Source organism: Pan paniscus, chromosome 12, assembly GCF_029289425.2.
Source record: "Pan paniscus chromosome 12, NHGRI_mPanPan1-v2.0_pri, whole genome shotgun sequence".
Taxonomy (NCBI): domain Eukaryota; kingdom Metazoa; phylum Chordata; class Mammalia; order Primates; family Hominidae; genus Pan; species Pan paniscus.
In genome coordinates this window covers 77,396,715-77,417,382 of record NC_073261.2, presented here as the reverse complement: position 1 = coordinate 77,417,382, position 20,668 = coordinate 77,396,715, and the positions used below count along the sequence as shown (strand labels likewise).

Below are 20,668 nucleotides of genomic sequence, written 5' to 3'. Positions count from 1 at the left end.
GGTTCAAGTGCCCAATAGCCACATGTGGCTAGCAGCCACTGTGCTAGACAGTAAAGCTCTAGACTATTTACAAGGACAATTATTTTATTTTGCACTTGATGCTCACAGTATATCAAAATGGTGCCAGGTCAGATGGGAAGAGACGATTGCTTTTTCTTCTGGCTCTCTAAGGACTTCCTCCAGAATGCTTTTGGGATCAACTTTTTAAATGTTTGCCAAAGGGTAAGAGGAGGAAGGGCTGGCTTCTGACATTGAAAGAGAAGACGCAGAGCTTTGTGTGCTAGCCAAGGCACAGAGCTTGGTGGAATTTATAGTTGATATTTATGACCGAAATTATCCAGATGGGGTCATTTATAAAATAGATGTGGGTAGTATGGTTATTTATTGAGAGCAATATGCTATAATGGAATGAGTTCTAGACTGAGGGTCTGGAGAGGACACTAGACCAGGCACAGGTCTGGGAGGAGAGAAGTGAACTAACGTTTACCATGCCAGTTACAGCACTAGGCTCTTCACAACCATTTTCTTATCTACTTCTTACAATAAGCTCAAAAGTTAGCTATATAACCATCTCTAGTTTACAGAAATGGCAACTGAGCCTAGTGAGGTCAGGTCCTGGCTTATTATGGAGTCCTAATAAAATCTCAGTGCTGTCTGATTCCAAACTGCTGTGTTCTTAACATTACAATCCATATGCATGTCATATAATAGGTGTTAGGGTTCAAGTAGAGAAGCAGAACCGGTGATATATTTGCATGCATGTAAATATATATAGGTGGTAAATATTTGTTACAGGCTCACACAGTTGTGGGGAGCTGGTTAACCTGTCTTTGTAAGGATGTCTCCACAGCTGATGCCAGAACTAGAAGTCCTCAGGGTGGGCGACCATAAAGGGAAGATCACAGCATGCTGGAAGCAGCAGCACAGGTAGAACTCCACAAGCACACCCTGAGCCCTGCTTACATTCTTGTTGCCTCTGACCTTGGTGATGAAAGTGCCCTGCAGAAGTTGGACCCTTTATCATGGAGCTTAACAAATATACCTGGCCCAGGACGAGTCTGAGAACCTGAAGGAGGATCCAGGGAAAGGTGGAGCAATTGGAGACCCAGCCGTTGCTTCACAGCAGTGAGCTGAGTCAGCATCAGCAACAGAGTGTGCTGAGCTACAAAATGACTGCCATTTTCCTCTGCCCTCCTGTTTTCCTAGAGTCCTCACTATGGCCCACACTAACTGGAAACACATGAGGAAGGGAATTCTGGGAAATGTATTTCAGCCTATCCACACTGACGCATTACAAAGGCTTCAGATGGGTGTTCAATTAATATTTGTTGAATGAATGAATGAACGAATACCATGGTGCTTCTCTGGGAAATTCTCTGGGAGTCGGAATACCTAATCCTGGCTCTGCCTCTTACAAACCAAACAATTTTGAACAAGTCACTTAACTCTTTGAGTCTTGGTTTCCTCATTTGTAAAACTCCAAGAATAATCCCTGTCCTGCTTATTTAACAGGGATCACTTGAGATATCTGAACAAAAGCACTTTGTACATAACGTGCAAAAATAACATATATAAGGATAAAATATGTAATACAGTATTGCATTCTTTAATTATTATTGTTGTTACTAATAATTCAGCTTCCTAATGTATCACATGGAATTAATAGTTCCTGACCAATTTACCTTAAAGGTATGCCAGGAATATTAAATTAGATGAAATATGTGGAAGCACTGTCAGCTATTTGTGACATACCCTTCAAAGGCAAGATTGAATTATCATTCAACACTCAGATACATTTTCACATTGTGTTTTACTTTTGGGCTAAATGACTTAGAGGGACAAGTATGTAAGTGGAACCATTGGTGACTCTGGGAGCTGAAGAGCAGTGGCCATTCCTTGGATGGGTGTTGTGGGCAGTGGATGAAGTTTCTGTCCTATAAATTTGGGCTTGCATTTCATAGCAGCCACACTTGCTCAGCAGAATGAAGAAATCTCTGCGAAAGTTTTTGGTAAAGATGGCATAGAGGAAGGGGTTGGCACAGGAGTTGATGGGGTAAAACAGAACCAGCAGAATCTTTGCTTTGGACACAGTGATGAGGGGCACCTTGAGGGAGGCAGAAATGGCAAAGAAAGAAATGGGTGCCATGCAGAGGAAGTCAGTGAAGATGAGCATGGCCATGCGCTTGGCGATCCTGGTGTCACTAGAGGAGGACACAATGTTGGGGTTCCGCACTGTGAGGTACATGTGGATATAGCAGCCACAGATGACCACAAAGGCCAGGACATTGAGCACAAGGAGGGACATGACATACAGCTGTGACAAAGGGCTGTCAATATCCATGGGCAGGCAGATGCTCACCTTCATGTAGCTGCTGATGCCAAAGATGGGAAAGAGGGCAGCTGCAAAAGCAAAAACCCAGCCCATCACCATGACACTGGCAGCATGGCGGAGCTGCACCTTGCAGTCCAGCTGCATGGCATGGGTGATGGTATGCCATCTTTCCAAGGTGATAGCTGTCAGAGTGTAGACTGACAGCTCACTGGCAAAGACAGTGAAAAAGCCAGCAGCATTACAGCCTGCCCCAGTTTGCCAGTCAATGGCATAGTTGTGATATTGGCTCTTGGTGTGGATATCAACTGATGCAATGAGCAGCAGGTAGATTCCAATGCAGAGATCAGCAAAGGCCAGGTTGCACATAAGGAACCTGGGGACTGTGAGTTTATATTGGCTGGTAGTTAGGATCACTAGCACTATGATGTTCCCAGTGATGGCCAGGATGCTGATAAACCATATCAGGACTCTGAGGATGTTGTACCCCATGATATCTTCACATGGGTTGAATGCATCTGGCTTAGGGGAGCAGGTCACGTCAACCACTTCATTGCATAAGTCATAGTCAAACTCAATGTACGTCATGTCAAATCCTCTGCTGTAGCTGGACTCATTGTCTTCTGCCAGAGAGGCTCTCTGACCCCTAGCCTGAGTCATATAATCAACTTCTTGCCTTAAAATAGATTTGTTGCAAATTGGATGAAGCTCAGAGCTAGAAAAATACAAAAAGAAATAGAATCAACATCTCAGATCCAGTATAGCAAATACATCACTGTCTTTGTGCAGGGTAGAAATGATGAGTTTCTTCCTGAGATTTTTTTTTTTCTTCTCACATCATACCTGCCCTTGAGGCTAACCTCAAGGGTTAATGCTGCTTACTGTAAATGAATATAACAACTTGTATATATATTACTAGAGTTGGATGGCTCACTGGGGAAACCATCTTGCCACAACCTGCATGTGGGGAGGAAGGCACCTGAGACTAAGCCTTGCTGTTAAGTGAAAATAATTTACAGACCTGGTATCAACTCTACCCTTTTCCTTCTCCCATCTTGATCCAGCTATCTCTTAATACACCTGAGTAGGACATATTCCTATTCGTCTACACTCAAATCACTGGAAGATCCAGATTGTTCTCTGACTCAAATGAGAACTTATTTGCTTCTCTTATCTACATAAATTAGGGGATCAAAATCTGTAGTTAGTTCCCAGCCAGCCCCTATTCCCTGGCTCTTTGGTACTCAGGCTATTAGGAGGCCAGCTAATTTGCTGGAAATGTTACCAGGGTCTTTCCTGTTCTTTATTATCTCACTTTCTGGGGGCCACAATAGGCCTCAGGCATGTGTTTGTCTGCAAGGTAAGCCTGGCTCTCTCATATTGAACAGTTTCCTAGTGAGTGCCCCAAAGAACAATGCAAGCTGCAAAAGGACCTAATTTATTCTAAGAATGGAACTCATCCTCTGGGCAGCCTAGCTCTCCTTGGGCTCACTTTACTGTCTTGGTTTTGCCTTTAAACCCAAATGTACAAGGGGCCTTGTCAACAGGATAGAGGTACTTACAGAGGGATTTGAATGAAATCCAGGTGATAAATATTCAATCCACGAGTATACCCATGAATATTCTACCCCAGAGTAGTCTATCAATACTCTGGATGTAGAGACAAGGAAGGTAATACTTCTGTTTGGAAGCAAAGGCTTGTGGAATGGGAATAAGCCTTATGTTAGGACCTTTCTGGATGCAAAAAAAAAAAAAATTATACATACACATGCATACCTTTCCCTCCTTCCCCAAGGGGCAAGTTCACAGCAATATTAAGTTGACTGTATTTTTTTTAAACCTTGACATAACCTCAGATATAAGTGGCGAAGTAAGTATCAAAACCTTCTTAAGAAGGAAAAAGGTGGCTAGGGGAGTGGAGGAGGTAAAGACTCCATTTGATGCTAAAGGATGAGTCTTGCCAGGTGTTCCAACCTATTATACAGGGACTGAACTTTGCCCCATCAACCTGGATGAGAAGGGTCTGTTAGGAAGAGTGCTCTCCTCTCTTCTCTCACCCCTGGGAAGTGAATTGAATTGCCAGGAAGTCATTTTCCCTTGGCCTAAGGGATTCTTTTTGTTTGTTTGTTTTTTTAAGGCTAAATGATTAACATACACAGAATTGAAAGTCAATGGAAACGGAGCCCAGAAAATGTTTTGGTTTAGTCAGTGGTCTTCCAAGAAAGGTGAGGCAAGCTCCATAATGGGCATAGAGGGGAGAAGAGGGGTATCCTGTGGTCCTTAGTCTAACTCTAGACTCTTAAACCCTGTTATTGAATTAGTTGCAGCCTAATTCCAGGAAGAGAAAGTAAGTAACCTGGTACTTGCTGACTGCAGTTTGGTTCATTGGACTGAGCTCTGACTTAACTCTCTAGAAACAGCCTTCACTTCCTATGGCTTATGGTCGCTGTCTGTGAAGGTTCTTATTGTTGATACTGCTGTCCATATATTTTAAATATTGTGCTTCTCTTTTTCTGAAACAGAAGTGACCCACTGACATGAAGTAAGGAGAAAAGTAAATAACTTATGTCTCTGAGATAAGAACAGAAACAAAAGTGGAAACCAAAGGACATCAAGTCTTGCCTCTGCAGTACTTTGGAAAATCCTAATTATCATAAGGAGTTGGGAATTCAGTTTAGGGTCAGTTTAAAAAGTGGCACTCTTGGACTCTGATCAGTCAGTGAACAGATGCTTGGGGGTGGCATAGCAGTGTCGCAGAGCCTAAGCTTTGGAGGCAGGCAGACCAGATTTGGATCTGTTTGGTCAGTGTAGGTCAGGTTATTTAGTATCTCTGAGCCTTAGTTTCTGTCTCTGTGAGAAAGGAATAATAATGATATTACCATTGTGGGAATTAAATGAAATAAAGATACAGAGTATTACAGTGATTGGTAGTGAATACTTGGCAAATGTCAGCAGTATGAAGACAAATGATGGTGGTTACTTATGGAATTTTTGAGGTCTAGGCCCTGTGTGGGTACTTAGAAGCATATGCCACAGCATGTCAATTTAATATTGAATTGTGAAGAAATGGCCTTCACAACATTGAGTTGTGAAGAAACACAATTTTTATTGTATTTAACATTAAAAATTGAAGAATAAAATGAGAGCAAAGTAATGCAAAATGAATACAGAATTATGACAAGGAAATATCAGGTTCAATGACAAATGAAGACTGTAGTTGATACGAACTTTTGGGAAGAGCCCAGGAAAAGTACAGGAAGAGTCCAGGAGGACCACTGGCCAAAGTTTTAGTCACAGGGGCCTCATGTTTACACTCTGGGCATTATTTCCAAATGAGGATCAAAAGAAGAATTTCATCATACAAGTTAAAACTTGAATCCCGCTACCAAACCACATCTACTATTATATACAATGAAATGTCACTATTGAAGGAATAAATCTGAAATTATCTGCTGAATAACAATTATTTTGTGTTGTTTGTGTGTGAATTTGATAAATATGAAAATCAAATACCCATTGCTAAAAATAAAAAATGAAAACCACCTATCACAATTTTTGTTACTACATTTTGGCACGTTGTGGAAGAACCATGTTCCTCTCCCTTGCTATACCCCAACAGGCCTGGATGGTAAGTTAGAGCAGCAACCTAGAGGGATGAGAGCCGAGTGGTCTGGAGGGATCAGAGAAGACCTCATGTCCTGTGACAATATAAGGTAGATGTGGAGATTCTGGTTGGGAGAGCCTTGAGGCTATGTCTAGAGGAGTCTGAGTAACACGATGAGACAACAAATTCTTGGGGTGTGTTGGAACTGGGCCAAATAGCACACTGCAAGCTGCTCTCACAGTGATCTTAATATTTTCTTCTTTTTTTAAAGACAGGGTCTCACTCTGCTGCCCAGGCTGAAGTACAGTGGCACAATTATGGCTCACTGCAGCCTCGACCTCCTGGGCTCAAGTAATCCTCCCACTTTAGCCTCCCGAGTAGCTGGGACTACAGGCATGCACCACCACACATGGCTAATTTTGTTCATTTTTTTTGTAGAGACGAGGTCCCACCATGTTACCCAGGCTGGTCTCAAACTCCTGGGCTCAAGGAGTTATTCCGCCTTGGCCTCCTAAAGTGCTGGGATTTTGGGTGTCAGCCACCTCGCCTGGCCAATCTTAATGTTCTTTATTTCTCCTTTGGGGTATTCAGTCCCATGGACTTGGTGCAAAATTGGTATCTTTCTCACTCTGGATAGAATAATTCTTATCTGGAATATAAAAGAGGCAAGCCACTGCTTCAGCCCAGGACTTTAAGAATTCTGATTGTCAGGAGGAAATTTCCTGGCTCTTGAGCTAATCTATGAAGAGTGCCCATTCTGGATAATATCCCAATGATGCATGCAGATTCTGAAAAACAGCTATTTTTCTACAAATCCTCCAAAAGGGTCTGAGTAGGGACTTCCAGTTACTCTGAAAAACATTTTAGGGTGTGTACTGTTTTGTTGCTCTTTTTGTTTTGCTTTGGAGCAAGGAATATGTCCACATGGACTGGTCAATGTATGTTAAAGGTTGAATAATGGAGGAGACTGTGTTAAACAGAGAAATAATATCATAGGAAAGCTGTATTAGTTCTAGGCTAGTATATAAGAGTAATGAAAAGACATCATTTGATGAGTGCAACTACATGGTGTGGCTTATGTAGGTGAGCTCAGAGGAGCGTGAGAGCTTTGAGAACTCTGATACTCAGTAAGTTCTTACCTCCAATGGATCGTTTAAATGTCTGGAACATGTGTACAATCTCCAAGGCGACTTTCTCTTTACTCTTTCCAGATCCTGTCTATGATTACCTCACTTTTTTAAGCAGTTAGCTACCAAGATTTGTCTCTGTTTAGATGGCCCTCTTTAAGTCTGGGTTTCCTTGAACCCGGCTTTCTTTGACAGCCAAAGTAATGAGATGTCTTAATCTTTATCCTCCCTGTGAGGTAGGAAGATCCCAAGGTGGATTAGAGAGGCTTAGAGTGATTGGGATGTGCTGCAGATATGTACATCAGTCTCTGGCATGGCATTTATGCATCTCCCCACCAAAGATGACATGGATGGGGCATTTATCAGGTGCACAGTTTGGGACTTGAAGGATTAAATCTATAATGGTACAAAGGAAAGAGGGAACAGATATTATGCACCAACTTTGAAGCACTATGCTTAGTATTTTTCATGTTTTCTCATTTAATACTTGGTATATGTTCTGCCCCATGGGTAACCCTCTCCTGTGAGCCCACTTTCAAAGAAATGAAAGAGTTCAACTATTTCTCACTCTCCACGAACTGAATTTTTGACCCAGAATGTGCCAAAGGGCTTGAGACAGGGAACTCTCTGCAAGTAGATTCTCTTCATGTCACAGATAGGTAGAAATTGTGGACTAAGTTCTACATTGGGGAAATGCCTGAGCAGGGCTTAAAGGATGGACTCACATTTGCCGTCTCCAGTTTGCAAAGGCACAGCAATGGCTGGGATAGGTGAGGCTGGCTTCCATGAGGGCGACAAGCTTTTCCAGAGTAGGCAGCTTTTTTAAGTTGTAAGTCGACCTGGCCCTCAGCTTCTTAAGATTTTCTAAGCCATAGCTAGGCAGGGAATGGATCCTTGTTCTTGAAATATCTCTATAAAGAGAAAAGGTAAATATAACAGGATTACTATGGACCTAAAACTTTTTGCTCTTGGTTAGCAGGCAAAACAGCAGACACACTAGTGATATTCTTACACAGATGAGGAGAGAGACTCCGGTTCCTCCAACACACCTTGGCCAGATCAATATTTGGCTAATAGGACATTTGGTTCTGTAGGAGTCCTGGTCCTTCTGTTCCTGGTAGGAGGAGTTAGATAACAGGCCACTCTGATTCCTGGATATACTTACATCCTGGCTAATTTGGGGCATAAGTGTTGCTGGTGAGTAGAATTAGCCACCTTCCCTTCTACAGTCTATTTGTACCTGCTAATTTGCATGGGACTAAGGGATTGAGACCATTTGTCTATACCATAAAACTAGCTATAAAAATATTTCTGATGAGCTGGAGTAGAATCTGTGGCCAAATTCAGAAAAAGGGACAAGAAAGAAATATACTACAAGAGGAAGAAGAGTCTGGCAGGTGGTAGGGGCAGTGTTAGCACAAAGTCCAAGTGGCAGTACAGAGTGGTGGTTACAAACTTGGCATCTACAGCAGACCTGCCTGCATATGTACCTTGCCCCTCTCCCTATTAGATTTATGACCTTGGTCAAGTATGTCACTTCTCCATGTTTCAGTTTCCTCAGCTGTAAAATGTGAAGACAAAAATCCTATCTACCTCAGAGGGTTGTTGTTAAAATTAGATGAGTTAAAGTGCATAAAGAACTTCCTGACAAACAGACAACACTTAGTGTCTGGCAACTATTCTTAGTAAACATAACACAGAGTGTGAGAGAGAGACAGTTGTTCTTGTTTGGTAGGAAAGTCTCTGCCTGTCCATTAGACCTCAGCACAAATGACCAGTTTAACCAGGTCCCTGCCCCTGATGGGCTGCAAGTTCCATCCTTTCTGGCAGCAGCACCGGTGATGTGGGCGCTTTTCTGGCAGCACCACTGGTAGTTGCAACCTTCAAAACCAAGACCGGATGGTGAGAACAAGGAGATTTAAATGGCACCAGCTTGGACCTGGTGGGGCCAACAGCTTGGCCATGAGTGGGTACTTCTCATGGGGGTGGTAGCAAGTGATGACCAGGATGAGTTCGTTTTAGCATCCTTGGGGACCCTTGGATATACTTGAGGAAGAAGAGTCTTTTAATGTTGGCATTCCCTGTAAATCAAAGCAGTAGGCACTCAGAGTAATGAAACTTGGGGGTGTGAATATATATTTGCTACCCCATATGTTCTCACAATCTGGTGAAAATTACATTTTCAAAGTCTTGCTTTCATTGTATAATTATCTTGCTCAAAAATTTATAATGGCTTCCTATTGTCCAGTGAAACCCATCCCTAACTACTGCCTTATTTGTCACTTCCATTTCCCAAGCAAATTTATACTAGTTGTTCATGCTTTTATTTCCTCATCTCACAATTCAATTGAGTTTCTCTTCAGCCTCTGGGGAAATAATACTCACTAAGGCCATGTCTTAGTTCTGATCTCCTTGATTTTGTAATTACATTTCACAGGTAGAATGCTCCTTCTTTTTAAGATACTCTCTTTCTTGGCGCCATATTCTCCTTGACATATTTTCCTCTGACATCTCCGTTGACTTCTTTCTGATGCTTTTGTTTTAATTCTCTTTTATCTGTTCTTTAAATATTGGCATTTCTTTATACCTAGACCCCTTCTGACTATACCCAATCTTTTCAGGTGATCTCATTCATTCCCTTAGTTTCAGATACCAGGCATGTGCTGATGGCTTCCAAAATGTGTGTCCCCATTTAGATCCTACTCCTGAACTCCAGGTCAAGATAATCAGTTGTTCTTTGAACTCCACCATTTTGATGACTTGCATCAAAACTGAAGTTACCATCTTTCTTGTAAATATGTTCCTCCTTGTTTTTTCCATCTCAGCAAATGACTCTTCCAATTTCCCCTGTTTTTCATAATGGAAACCTGGGTGCCATCCTTGACTTCCTCATGGGACATCAGTGTCTTGTTCTCTCAAGCCTAACTTTTAAATGTGTTTCAAATCAGCCTACTTCCCTCCTCTCCTGTGACTTTGGTCTAAGTCACCACAATCTCTGCCTAGACAAATGCAAAGGTCTTATAACTGTCCTCATGACCATCTATTGCAATCTTAGTACTGCAGATGTAAAAAATGCCTATTAGATTGTGACTTCCTGCTTAAGACCCTTTAATGACTCCCCATTGCTCTTAGGATGAAGGACAAGTCACTGTATACAGTGTGTTGATCATTTGCCTGTTTTCTCCCACATCCATATTATGCCCTTCTCTACGCTCTTCTCTGTGTTGCAGGAAGGATGATCCCTGCAGTTCCATTTCCCAGGTACCACCTTATCAATCAGCTTTCAATTGGGTTTAGCAAATGGCACTAGTGGGATACTGGAGAATAGGTAAAAGTGCATATCTCATCCCTTCTCTGTCTCAGGCAGCAACTGAGTCTTCTCTGTGACTCCAGCTCTCGTTGAACAGATGCTTGGAGGATCCAGCTTCTACCAGTTGCCCCAGTTCCTGGACATCAGTAAGATGACTTCCTCATTTGTTCATCAACTCCTAGGGTTAGTAGTGGTTACTATTGCCAATCTCTGGACTACTGATCCCCTGTTTGATGTTCAGGAAGATTTACATTTTCAGAACAATTACCTTTGTTAGGTGTGTGTGCATTTGTATGTGTGTGTATTTTATACATAGTCCCCTCTTTGTTAGCTGTCAATTAGATCAAATCTCCTATATACTTACTGAATTTTTTGCTTCTTTGTTCTATCACTACTGAGAAAATTATATTGAAATCTCCAACTATGATTTTGGATTTGTATAGTTCTAGTTTTGTCAATTTTTGCCTTATATATGTTTGATGACTTCTTAAGGCTCATACAAATTTATAAATTTTATGCCTTCCTGGTAACTTTCTGTATCTCTAGTAATAATTGTCTCCTAGCTCGCTGAAAGTTTCTTCTTATTTGCTGGTTCCTCCATGACCTCCAACTTTAGGAGTGCCAATGAACTCAGTGCCTAGACTTCTTTTCTCAATCTTCACTTACTCTGCAGGTAAGCTTATCCAGTCTTATGACATAAACACAATTTATATGCTGATGGTGCTAAAATTTGTATTTCTAGGTTGCTTCTTTTACTTGAAACCCAGAGTCATATTCAATTGCCTCCTTATAATCTCCACTTAGTTGTCTAATATGCAGGTCAGACTTTGGATAATAAAAATGGCCTTCCTGATATTTTCTGAAAATCTGTTCCACCTTTCCAGTTGTTCATGCAAAAACTTTGATGCCTACCTGGACTCCTCTCTTTCTCTCCTACCCTATATCAAAACTCTCCGAAAAACTTACTGACTCTTTATACCACATACATCTGGAATCTAATTACTTCTCACGACACTCATTGCTATCACCACAAGGTAAACGTTCTGGTGGTCCAGGGCATCTTGTCTAGCTCCCTGCCTATTATGATTCTTCAGATTTGGGGTCCCTGGAGATCAGAGTCTGGTCCATGAACCCTTGTCTCTTTGATGAATCTTTGATCTCTGCTGCTGTCTCTGCCTTCTCTCCATTTATACTTCCCATTGTTTTAGAGATTTCCAACTTTTTTCTTTGCTACAGGAGATCTTTCTGGTTTCTCTCTTTTGGCAACGCCTCTTCTAGCCAGTTCTGTTAGTGACACTTGCCCTGTTTTCTGTGACTGAGTTCTTATCTGTCATTTGGGTTCCTCTTTTTTTCTCAAATGTGGAAAGAACAGAGTTTGAGACCCAACTCCCTGTTTTGTCTACAACAATTCAGGACTCCCTCCAAGAAATGAGATAAAAAAAACATTTTAGAAGTCCTTTACGAACAATTTAGACCAAGACCATCATTTCCTCTCATGAACATTTTTCACATTTTTCAAAACGAGCAATACAAAGCAGGTTATTTTTCTTAATTATGTCTTCCCCTTGAGTTTACAGTATAAAAATTGGATTAATTGAAGATTCTAAAGAGAAACAAATTTTTATACTCCATGGAATATCATCCCATTATCTCATATACTCTGTGGTAGATTAAAGATGACTGCAAATTCTTTTACACTTTTTCCCATCGAGGGTCTATTTGTTCTCCCCTTGAATCTGGGCAGAACTGTGATGTCTTTGGATAAAAGAATATGATAGAAATGTTGCTATTCATTATAGATCTAGCCTTTAAGAGCACTGACATCTTCTACATTGGTCTTAACAGAGTCTTCAGCTGCCATGAAAGATCTCTGAATACCTTAAGGCTGCCATATTGGTAAAAGCCTAAACCATGCAGAGAGGTCCTGGAGAATGAGAAGCCGTATGGACAGAGTTAGAGAAGACACCACACACACACACACACACACACACACATATGCACGCACGCACATGCACATGCATATGCACACACACACCCAATAAACACAGATGTGTGAGGCACATAAGTGATGGGGACAACTTGGAAGTGGACCCCCCTGCCCTGCAGTCAGCCGCCTGAGCTGACATTGCATGGATCAGGGCCAGCCATCCAAATGTCTGACACAAAATTGTGAGCAAAATGGAATGGTTGTTTTAAGCCATTAAATTTTAATGAGGCAATAGAGAACCAAAACAAACTCCACTGAGGACTCCATAATGTTTAACAGTTGAAGAAGTATTTTTTCCTTGAAAACCAGTAAGAGTGCGATAGCATTATAGTCTGTATACTTTCTGCCTCCTTTACCACTGACTAGCTTTTGCTTTATGTACTAGCTATTTGTATTTTATCTCTCCTTGAAGGTAGAAGGCTCTAGCATTCTCAGCGCTGCCTTTCATGTAGTGAGTACTCAGAAACTTATCGCTTTGTTAGAAGATATACTGGGGAGTGACATTGGAGAAGGATTAGGAAAGGAAATAGAGAGATCACCCCAGCCAACTGTGATGTTTTCCGACTTCCAGAAATTGCAGAATGTTGCACCTTGTGTTATGTCTTCTATTGTTTCCTATGGTTGTCTTTTCATGTATGTTTGTTTGTCTCCTCAGCCAGATTTCAAGTGCCCTGAGAGCAGACATTATTAAGAGGCTTTTGTGTTCTGTATCATTTCTGGCATAGATTTGGGCTCATGAAATCTATTCAGTAAGTAGTTGTCTGATAAGCAGACATGACTCAGCATTGTAATAAAAATGAGAGGCTGGAGAAAATTTAACAAAAGAGCTAATTCTAAGGGGAGATGAATGAAAGGCAGACCGAGAAATCCAGAAATCTAGACTTAAAGTGAGCTCAGGAAAATGGTGCTTCTGCAGCAGGTAAGTATATGTGGCTGAGAATATCAAAGTTACCAAGAAAGGGAGCAACCTTGTGCAATGCCAACAAGAAGACAGACATGCCTTGGGGAGTAAGCAGAATGCTACACTGGGTAGATTGACTTGAATGCAATCCAGTGTTTAGGTGTTAGATTGGGAAGCCTCCTTGGTAAACTTCATTGCCTTTCCGTTGCTCAGTGTTCTGGAGCTAGCTTGTTATTTTGGATTCCTTCTTATCACGGCTACAAGACATATGTGCTGCTGCCATTTGCACATGGTGGCTTTGATGCTGTGAGACGAAGACATCTTGTCAATGTCCTGGGATTGAGATCTTTCATTGGTGGATGTTGAAGGAGGGAGCTCTTGGTAGGAAAAAGGCAAAGTCACTTAAAGTTCAGTAAAGCAAATTTTTAAGCAAAAGTGGTTCCTGGATGACAGGGAAATAAAAGTCTTTGTGGAGGTGTTTACTTAAAGCTTACTGTCTGAAGTGATCAAACATGGAACCTGTCAAGACTTCCAAATTTTGAACTGACAGAAAATACAACATATCTCTATTATCTCCATGGGTGAAGAAAATTCCATAGAAATTTATATTAGCAGGGATAAAGAGGAGATAAGTAGATCTTGTTCAGATCTTGGCTAGAGACTTAACTATAGTATATTCCCTCTTTTGTTCTGTTCTCCCAAAACATACACACACACTCATACACACACAGGTCTATTTGTTGGCTACAGTTCTTCTGCATGGCCTAAAAATCAGATGTTTGATTTTAATTCCTTTATGAAAACACTCTCCATTTTTATGATGCAAATATACATGGGCGTGGGTGGGGGGTAGTAACAAAAAAAGATATCAGTTACTCACATCTTCATGGGAGTACACTATTGTGACCACGATAGTTAATTTTAGGTGTCAACTTGAGGGGATTAAAGAATATTCAGATAGTTGGTAAAGCACTATTTCTGGGTGTCTGAGGGTATTTCCAGAAGAGATTGGCATGTGAATCCATGGATTGAGTAAGGAAGATATGCCCTCACCCAGAAGCTGGGTACCCCTTCTTCTCCTACTTTTAGACATCAGAACTCCAGGTTCTCAGGCTTTTGGACTCAGGGGTTTGTACCAGTTTCCCTCCCCCACCCCCTTGGATTCTCAGGACTTTGACTTCAGACTCAGAGTTATACCGTCAATTTCCCTGGTTCTCAGGCCTCTTCCCAATCTAACACCTAAACACTGGATGGCGTTCAAGTCAATCCACCCAATGTATCATTCTGCTTACTCCCCAGTGCATGTCTGTCTCCTTGTTGACACAGGCACGTCAGGCCTCTTGCTTGGACTGAGAATTAGATGGCCTCCCCGGTTCTGAAGCTTTCAAGTTTGGACCAAGCCATGCTATAGCTTCCCTGGTTCTCCAGCTTGCAGATAGCCTATCATGGACTCCTCAGCCTCCATAGCCATGTAAGCCAATGTCCCTAAGAAATCCCCTCTTCTCTTATTTCCTTGAGCAGTGGTTCATAGTTCTTCTTGAAGAGGTCCTTCACATCCCTTGTAAGTTGTATTCCTAGGTATTTTTATTCTCTCTGTAGCAATTGTGAATGGGAGTTTGCTAATGATTTGGCCCTCTGTTTGTCTATTATTGGTGTATAGGAATGCTTGTGATTTTTGCACATTGATTTTGTATCCTGAGACTTTGCTGAAGTTGCTTATCAGCTTAAGGAGATTTTGGGCAGAGATGATGGGGTTTTCTAAATATACAATCATGTCATCCACAAACAGACAATCTGACTTCCTCTCTTCCTATTTGAATACCTTTTATTTCTTTCTCTTGCCTGATTGTCCTGGGCAGAACTTCCAACACTGTGTTGAATAGGAGTGGTGAGAGAGGGCATCTTTGTCTTGTGCCAGTTTTCAAAGGAAATGCTTCCAGTTTTTGCCCATTCAGTATGATATTGGCTGCGAGTTTGTCATAAATAGCTCTTATTATTTTGAGATACGGTCCATCAATACCTAGATTATTGAGACTTTTTAGCATGAAGTGGTGTTGAATTTTGTCGAAGGCCTTTTCTGCATCTATTGAGATAATCATATGGTTTTTGTCATTGGTTCTGTTTATGTGATGGATTATGTTTATTGATTTGTGTATTTTGAACCAGCCTTGCATCCCAGGGATGAAGCCGACTTGATCGTGGTGGATAAGCTTTTTGATGTGCTGCTGGATTCAGTTTGTCAGTATTTCATTGAGGATTTTCGCATCGATGTTCATCAGGGATATTGGCCTGAAATTTTTTTTTTCTTGTCTCTGCCAGGTTTTGGTATCAGGATGATGCTGCCTCAAAAAATGAGTTAGAGAGGAGTCCCTCTTTTTCTATTGTTTGGAATACTTTCAGAAGGAATGGTACCAGCTCCTTTTTGTACCTCTGGTAGAATTTGGCTGTGAATCTGTCTGGTCCTGGGCTTTTTTTGGTTGGTAGGCTATTAGTTACTGCCTCAATTTCTGAACTTGTTATTGGTCTATTCAAGGATTCAACTTCTTCCTGGATTAGTCTTGGAATGGTGTATGTGTCCAGGAATTTATCCATTTCTTTTATATTTTTTAGTTTATTTGCATAGAGGTGTTTATAGTATTCTCTGATGGTAGTTTGTATTTCTGTGGGATCAGTGGTGATATCTCCTTTATCATTTTTTATTGTGTTTATTTGATTCTTCTCTCTTTTATTCTTCATTAGTCTGGCTAGCAGTCTGTTTATTTTGTTATTCTCTTCCAAAAGCCAGCTCCTGGATTTACTGACGTTTTTGAGGGGTTTTTCGTGTCTCTATCTCCTTCAGTTATACCTAATGTAGATGATGGATTGATGGGTGCAGCAAACCACCATGGCACATGTACACCTATGTAACAAACCTGCATGTTCTGCACATGTATCCCAGAACTTAAAATATAATAATAATAATAAAATCCCCTCTCCTCTCTCTCTCTCTCTCTCTCTCTCGTTTCTGTCTTTGAAGAACCTTGACTAATACAATGACTATTTGCTAAAGATAGGCTTAGAGAGAGGCCCAGAACATAAATCATGGCACAGTGAGGGAGGGGTATTTAGAATAGTTATTCTGGGCAATCATACTTGGAGGAGTAAAGGGAACCATGGGATGGGATTAGATCTCTGAGCCTTGATAGTCATGCAGAAGAGTTTAGGATTTATATGAGCAGAAGAATGGTTTATTCAAAGCTGGATTTTTGTAAGATTAGTCTTGAGAACCTTGATACCAGCATATGGTGGGTGTTCAATAAATAGTTGGTAAACTAATGGAAGGGGAAAGGACTGAGGTTAGGAAGGGGACAAAGTGGCTTTTGCAGAAATTCAGGCCTAGGATGACAGAGGCCGTCTCCTCCCACACTATCACTTCACGTGTTAAAAGTCATTGTGTGACATGATGACAAGGGTTTATTAGGCATCTGCTGTATATTACTATAGCCATTTGTGAAAGTTTCGGCAGTTCTCATTGTACTGGGAAGTAACATTCATCCCTTGGCCAGATGCATTACAGTAGGTACTGTTTTTTGTTTTCACATTTATTTCTTACCCCTTGCCAGACACACAGTAGGTGTTTAATCAACATCCACTAAATGTATGTCATGTAAGACTTGATGCCCTCAATGAGTACTTGAGAATGTTTACTTTATTCCTGCCCTTGTGCCTGGAACTGGTGGGCTGGACAAGCGGGGAGGGGTAGTTGTGGACTGGTGTTTTTAAACTTTATCTTTCAGGCTGGTCTGTTCTAATGATTTTGGTCTTTCTTTTAAAAATATCACTTTTAACATCGCAACACATGCTATATTCAGATAGTGAGTAGTTTTGAGAATTTAAATCCTGAAAAGACCAGTGGAGACCCCATGGGATTATGACTTGCACAGAAGAGACTTAGTAATTTAAAATTGTTTCAACATTGTTAGGACTCTTCATTTTGAGATACAGAGTAGCAAGAGAGACTGCATGGGTAGGAAGGTAGTAAGAGGCTGAGGCAGGAGAGGCAGGAGTTAAAAAGCACTCTGTGCCCCATTTAATAAAGTGTGTTATAGCCAGTGCCACAAATTTGATTTGAACAATTTCTATTTTTCCCAGCAAAGATGTTATTACAGGTCAATCATTTCCATAAGTGAGAGCACATTTCTGGTGTATACCACACTGACAGATGGCTAGAAGACCTCTCTTTCATGATCCCAGGCTGGATAAAAAGGCAATTTACTATCTATAGGACTGTGGGTACACTGGTAATGGAAGAGAATCATTCTTATACAAATAACTCAGTGTTTGAATCTGAACTATCAAATGAATCTGAGCTATAGCCAAATCAATTTGATAAACCATCAGAATATGATTGTACTGGCTCCAGCCTGCAAAGGCAATGCATTAAATTTTCCCCACAGGAAACTGTTTCCCAAAGAAACAGCAATTGCTTGATTGCTTAAAAAAAAACAACCTTGAGTGAGTTAAGAATATCAGGTAAAAACTCAGATGGCTGCTGATGTTCAAGGTCAAGACTCACAAGGGGGAAATGAGGATGCTGAGCTGCTCCTCTGAAACTCGATGAAACTTGTTTGTATGCCCCTGGCTTTCTCTGCGTCTATCTTTCTTTGTGTGGAACAGTGCACCCTTGCACCCCCAGGTGTTCAGAGGCTCCCTATTCTTCCCTCAACTACAAATTTTGCCTTCAGGAAAGGAGCTATCATCAGTTTGAGTGTGTGCCCCTTAATTTTCTTAGAATTCCTTGCATATATCCACTGGAGAAAAAGGACTGAGCCAGTGAGGGAGGAGGATTCACCACATTTGGCTTGTGGAGGAGATATTTTGGAGACTGAGCAAGGCTTCCCAATTCCCAACATTGGTCCTAGGGCAGTAATTCTCAGAGAGCACTCTGGACAAGCAGCATCAGTTTCACTAGGAAGATGTTAGAGATACAAGTTATCAGGCCTCAACCCTGACCTACTGAATCAAAAATTCTAAAGGTGGGGGCTGGGTGTTATGACTTACGCCTGTAATTCCAGTGCTTTGGGAGTCCAAGGCAGGAGAATCACTTGAGGCCAGGAGTCTGAGATCAGCCTTGGCAACATAGTGAGACCCTGTCTCTGCAACAACAACAAAAATGGCCAGGTGTGGTGGTGCACGCTTGTAGTCCCAGATACTCAGAAGGCTGAGGCAGGAGGATCACTAGAGCTCGGGAGTTTAAGGCTGCTGTCAGCTATGATGGCACCACTGCACTCCAGCATGGGTGATTAAAAAAAACCACAAAAACACCCCCCCAAAACCTACTCAGTTCTGAACATGCTGCTCTAGGACAGCTGAGAACCACTCACAGCTGAGGTGGCTCATAGCCGAGTCTACTCTGGGAATTGCCCTCAGCTGACTTTCTCCTCCCCAGGAGTTTGGTTCCTACCCAGGGACAGCCTGCACCCAATAATTCTTGATATGGAGGACTTGCCCCTTAACCTTAATTCAGTACAACTTTGAAGGGCCATCTTAACTCCAGATCTCCCCATGGGATCAGCTGAGCCTTTTGTTGCAAATGCATTACCCTGATTCTGCTTCCATCAAGGGTTCCCTGTACATTCTGAGAGCACCCTCCGGTAAACCTCCCGCATGCAGATATATCACAGTCTTTGTGTGTGTGTGTGTGTGTGTGTGTGTGTGTGTGTGTGTGTGTGTGAGCGGGGACTGCAATCTGACCCAAGGCACAGTCAAGATCAGCATGATTTGCACTTACTGTGGTCTGAATAGCCTACGCATACTCCTGCTCTTACCTCTTAACTCATCACCTGAGGTGGGCTGGTCTACTGCACACCTACACAAGCACCTCTCAGGCCAGGGTTTAGATGGTTTAGTGTATCTGGTTGCAGAAGTGAGATGTGGAATAGTCTTCTTGCATCTCAGGTCAGCAGGGGGAGAGGCTTGAAGAACATCTATGGACTAATCTGAAAGCCCCAGAAAGGGGGGCTTGATGTTAAGGTGAACAATTCTTTTGGCCCCAGGGGAAAAGAGGAAATTAGCAATTATAGGCTGGGCTTCCAGCCAGGATCCTGCACTGAGATGAAAATATGTGGGAATGTATTATCACTCTCTACCTTTTTAAGTCATGGGGAGTGCTTCCTAATTCCATGGATTTTCTGTAAATTTTATTCCCTTAATTCTAGACAGATGTGTTCCTGTGGTAAGAAGGATAAAACAATGGGCCTATAACTTGAGGACCTTGTAGAATTGCTTCCGATGCTTTCACAGAGGCTCTCTTCCTGCCTGCATTCACAGTGGGGCTAGATGGGGGATTCAAGTTTTGTGTTCTCTGTTAAACATTCTTATGAGATACATTGTGCAGTATCTTCGCCTGGAATCTGCTTGTGCAACCTCAGGAGGTGTTCTTCTGTGCCACGTTTATCTAACATTGACTGGTGTTCTTAGGCTGGGAGGCTGGTGTTAATAGTTATTTTCCTCTCTATTTTAGCTCACAACCAGTTTCAGGGGGCCTCACCGAATAACTTTTAGATGTTCAATTAAACATATTTATGGCAACATAGTATGGTGGGAATACATGGAATGTGAGGCAGAAGACCTAGTTTCTGGTCCAGACTCTGCCCCTTCTAGTTGCAGTGTGATCTTTAACAGATCACTCTCCTCTGGGTTCTGATTTCTTCAGTTGGATAATGAAGGAGTTGGGGGATCTCATCCAACTTCATTATTCTCAGGAGCACATAGTAGGTTAAGATGCTATAGATTCAATATTGTACCTGGTACAGGTCACATATATAAACACATCCATCACTGACATATTCTGCCATGAACAGATAGAGATGCCTTCTTAGGAACATTCAAAACTTTCAGGGCTTTTTGCTAAGTGAAACTGACATGCTGCTATTGTGGGGATCAAAGACATCAAAAGTACTTGTCAAAATTCATTTGTCTCCCAAGTACTCTAAGAACAGGGAACATGAACTAAGCAGTACAAGTTTTGAGTACTTTGTATTCTTGAGTACATGGACTATATGCCCAACACTCTCCATTTGTTAGCCCTGGGTCCTTCCTTGTACTTCATAGATAGATCATGACTTGATATATTAAGTTGTATATTTAATGTATTGCCTGACTCCTCTCTATTCCCACCCCCAATGAGAATATAAGCTTTCTATGAGGAGGAAGTTTCCTTTGTTTCCTGCATGGCACAAGACTGATGCTTAAAAATTTATCTGATGAGTGAAAAAATATTTATGTATGTGTGTGTGTTTTATGCTTCAAATAATATTAGGAAATAGGTATTTTTTTGCCATTTTTTTAGGTGAGGAAACCAAGGCTTAGAGAGGTAAAAGAATTGGTCTAAACCAAGGCAGTCTGCTCTGTATCTCTGCTTTAATCACA

General features: G+C 41.5%; 1 protein-coding gene across 2 annotated transcripts in view; it reads right to left on the bottom strand.

The window, feature by feature from the left end:
• Positions 1-1,234: 1,234 nt before the first annotated feature.
• Positions 1,235-20,668, bottom strand: part of FSHR (follicle stimulating hormone receptor) — a 199,246-nt gene continuing 179,812 nt past the window's right edge. The window contains exons 9-10 of one of the 2 annotated variants that reach the window (XM_003822692.4): positions 7,786-7,971; positions 1,235-3,044 (exon numbers count right to left, since the gene is read on the bottom strand). In XM_003822692.4, coding sequence (XP_003822740.1) covers positions 1,811-3,044; positions 7,786-7,971 — 1,420 coding nt within the window. In that variant the 3' untranslated portion in view covers positions 1,235-1,810. The remainder of the gene's footprint in view (positions 3,045-7,785; positions 7,972-20,668) is intronic. The other variant, XM_055107993.1, reaches the window with a different exon arrangement.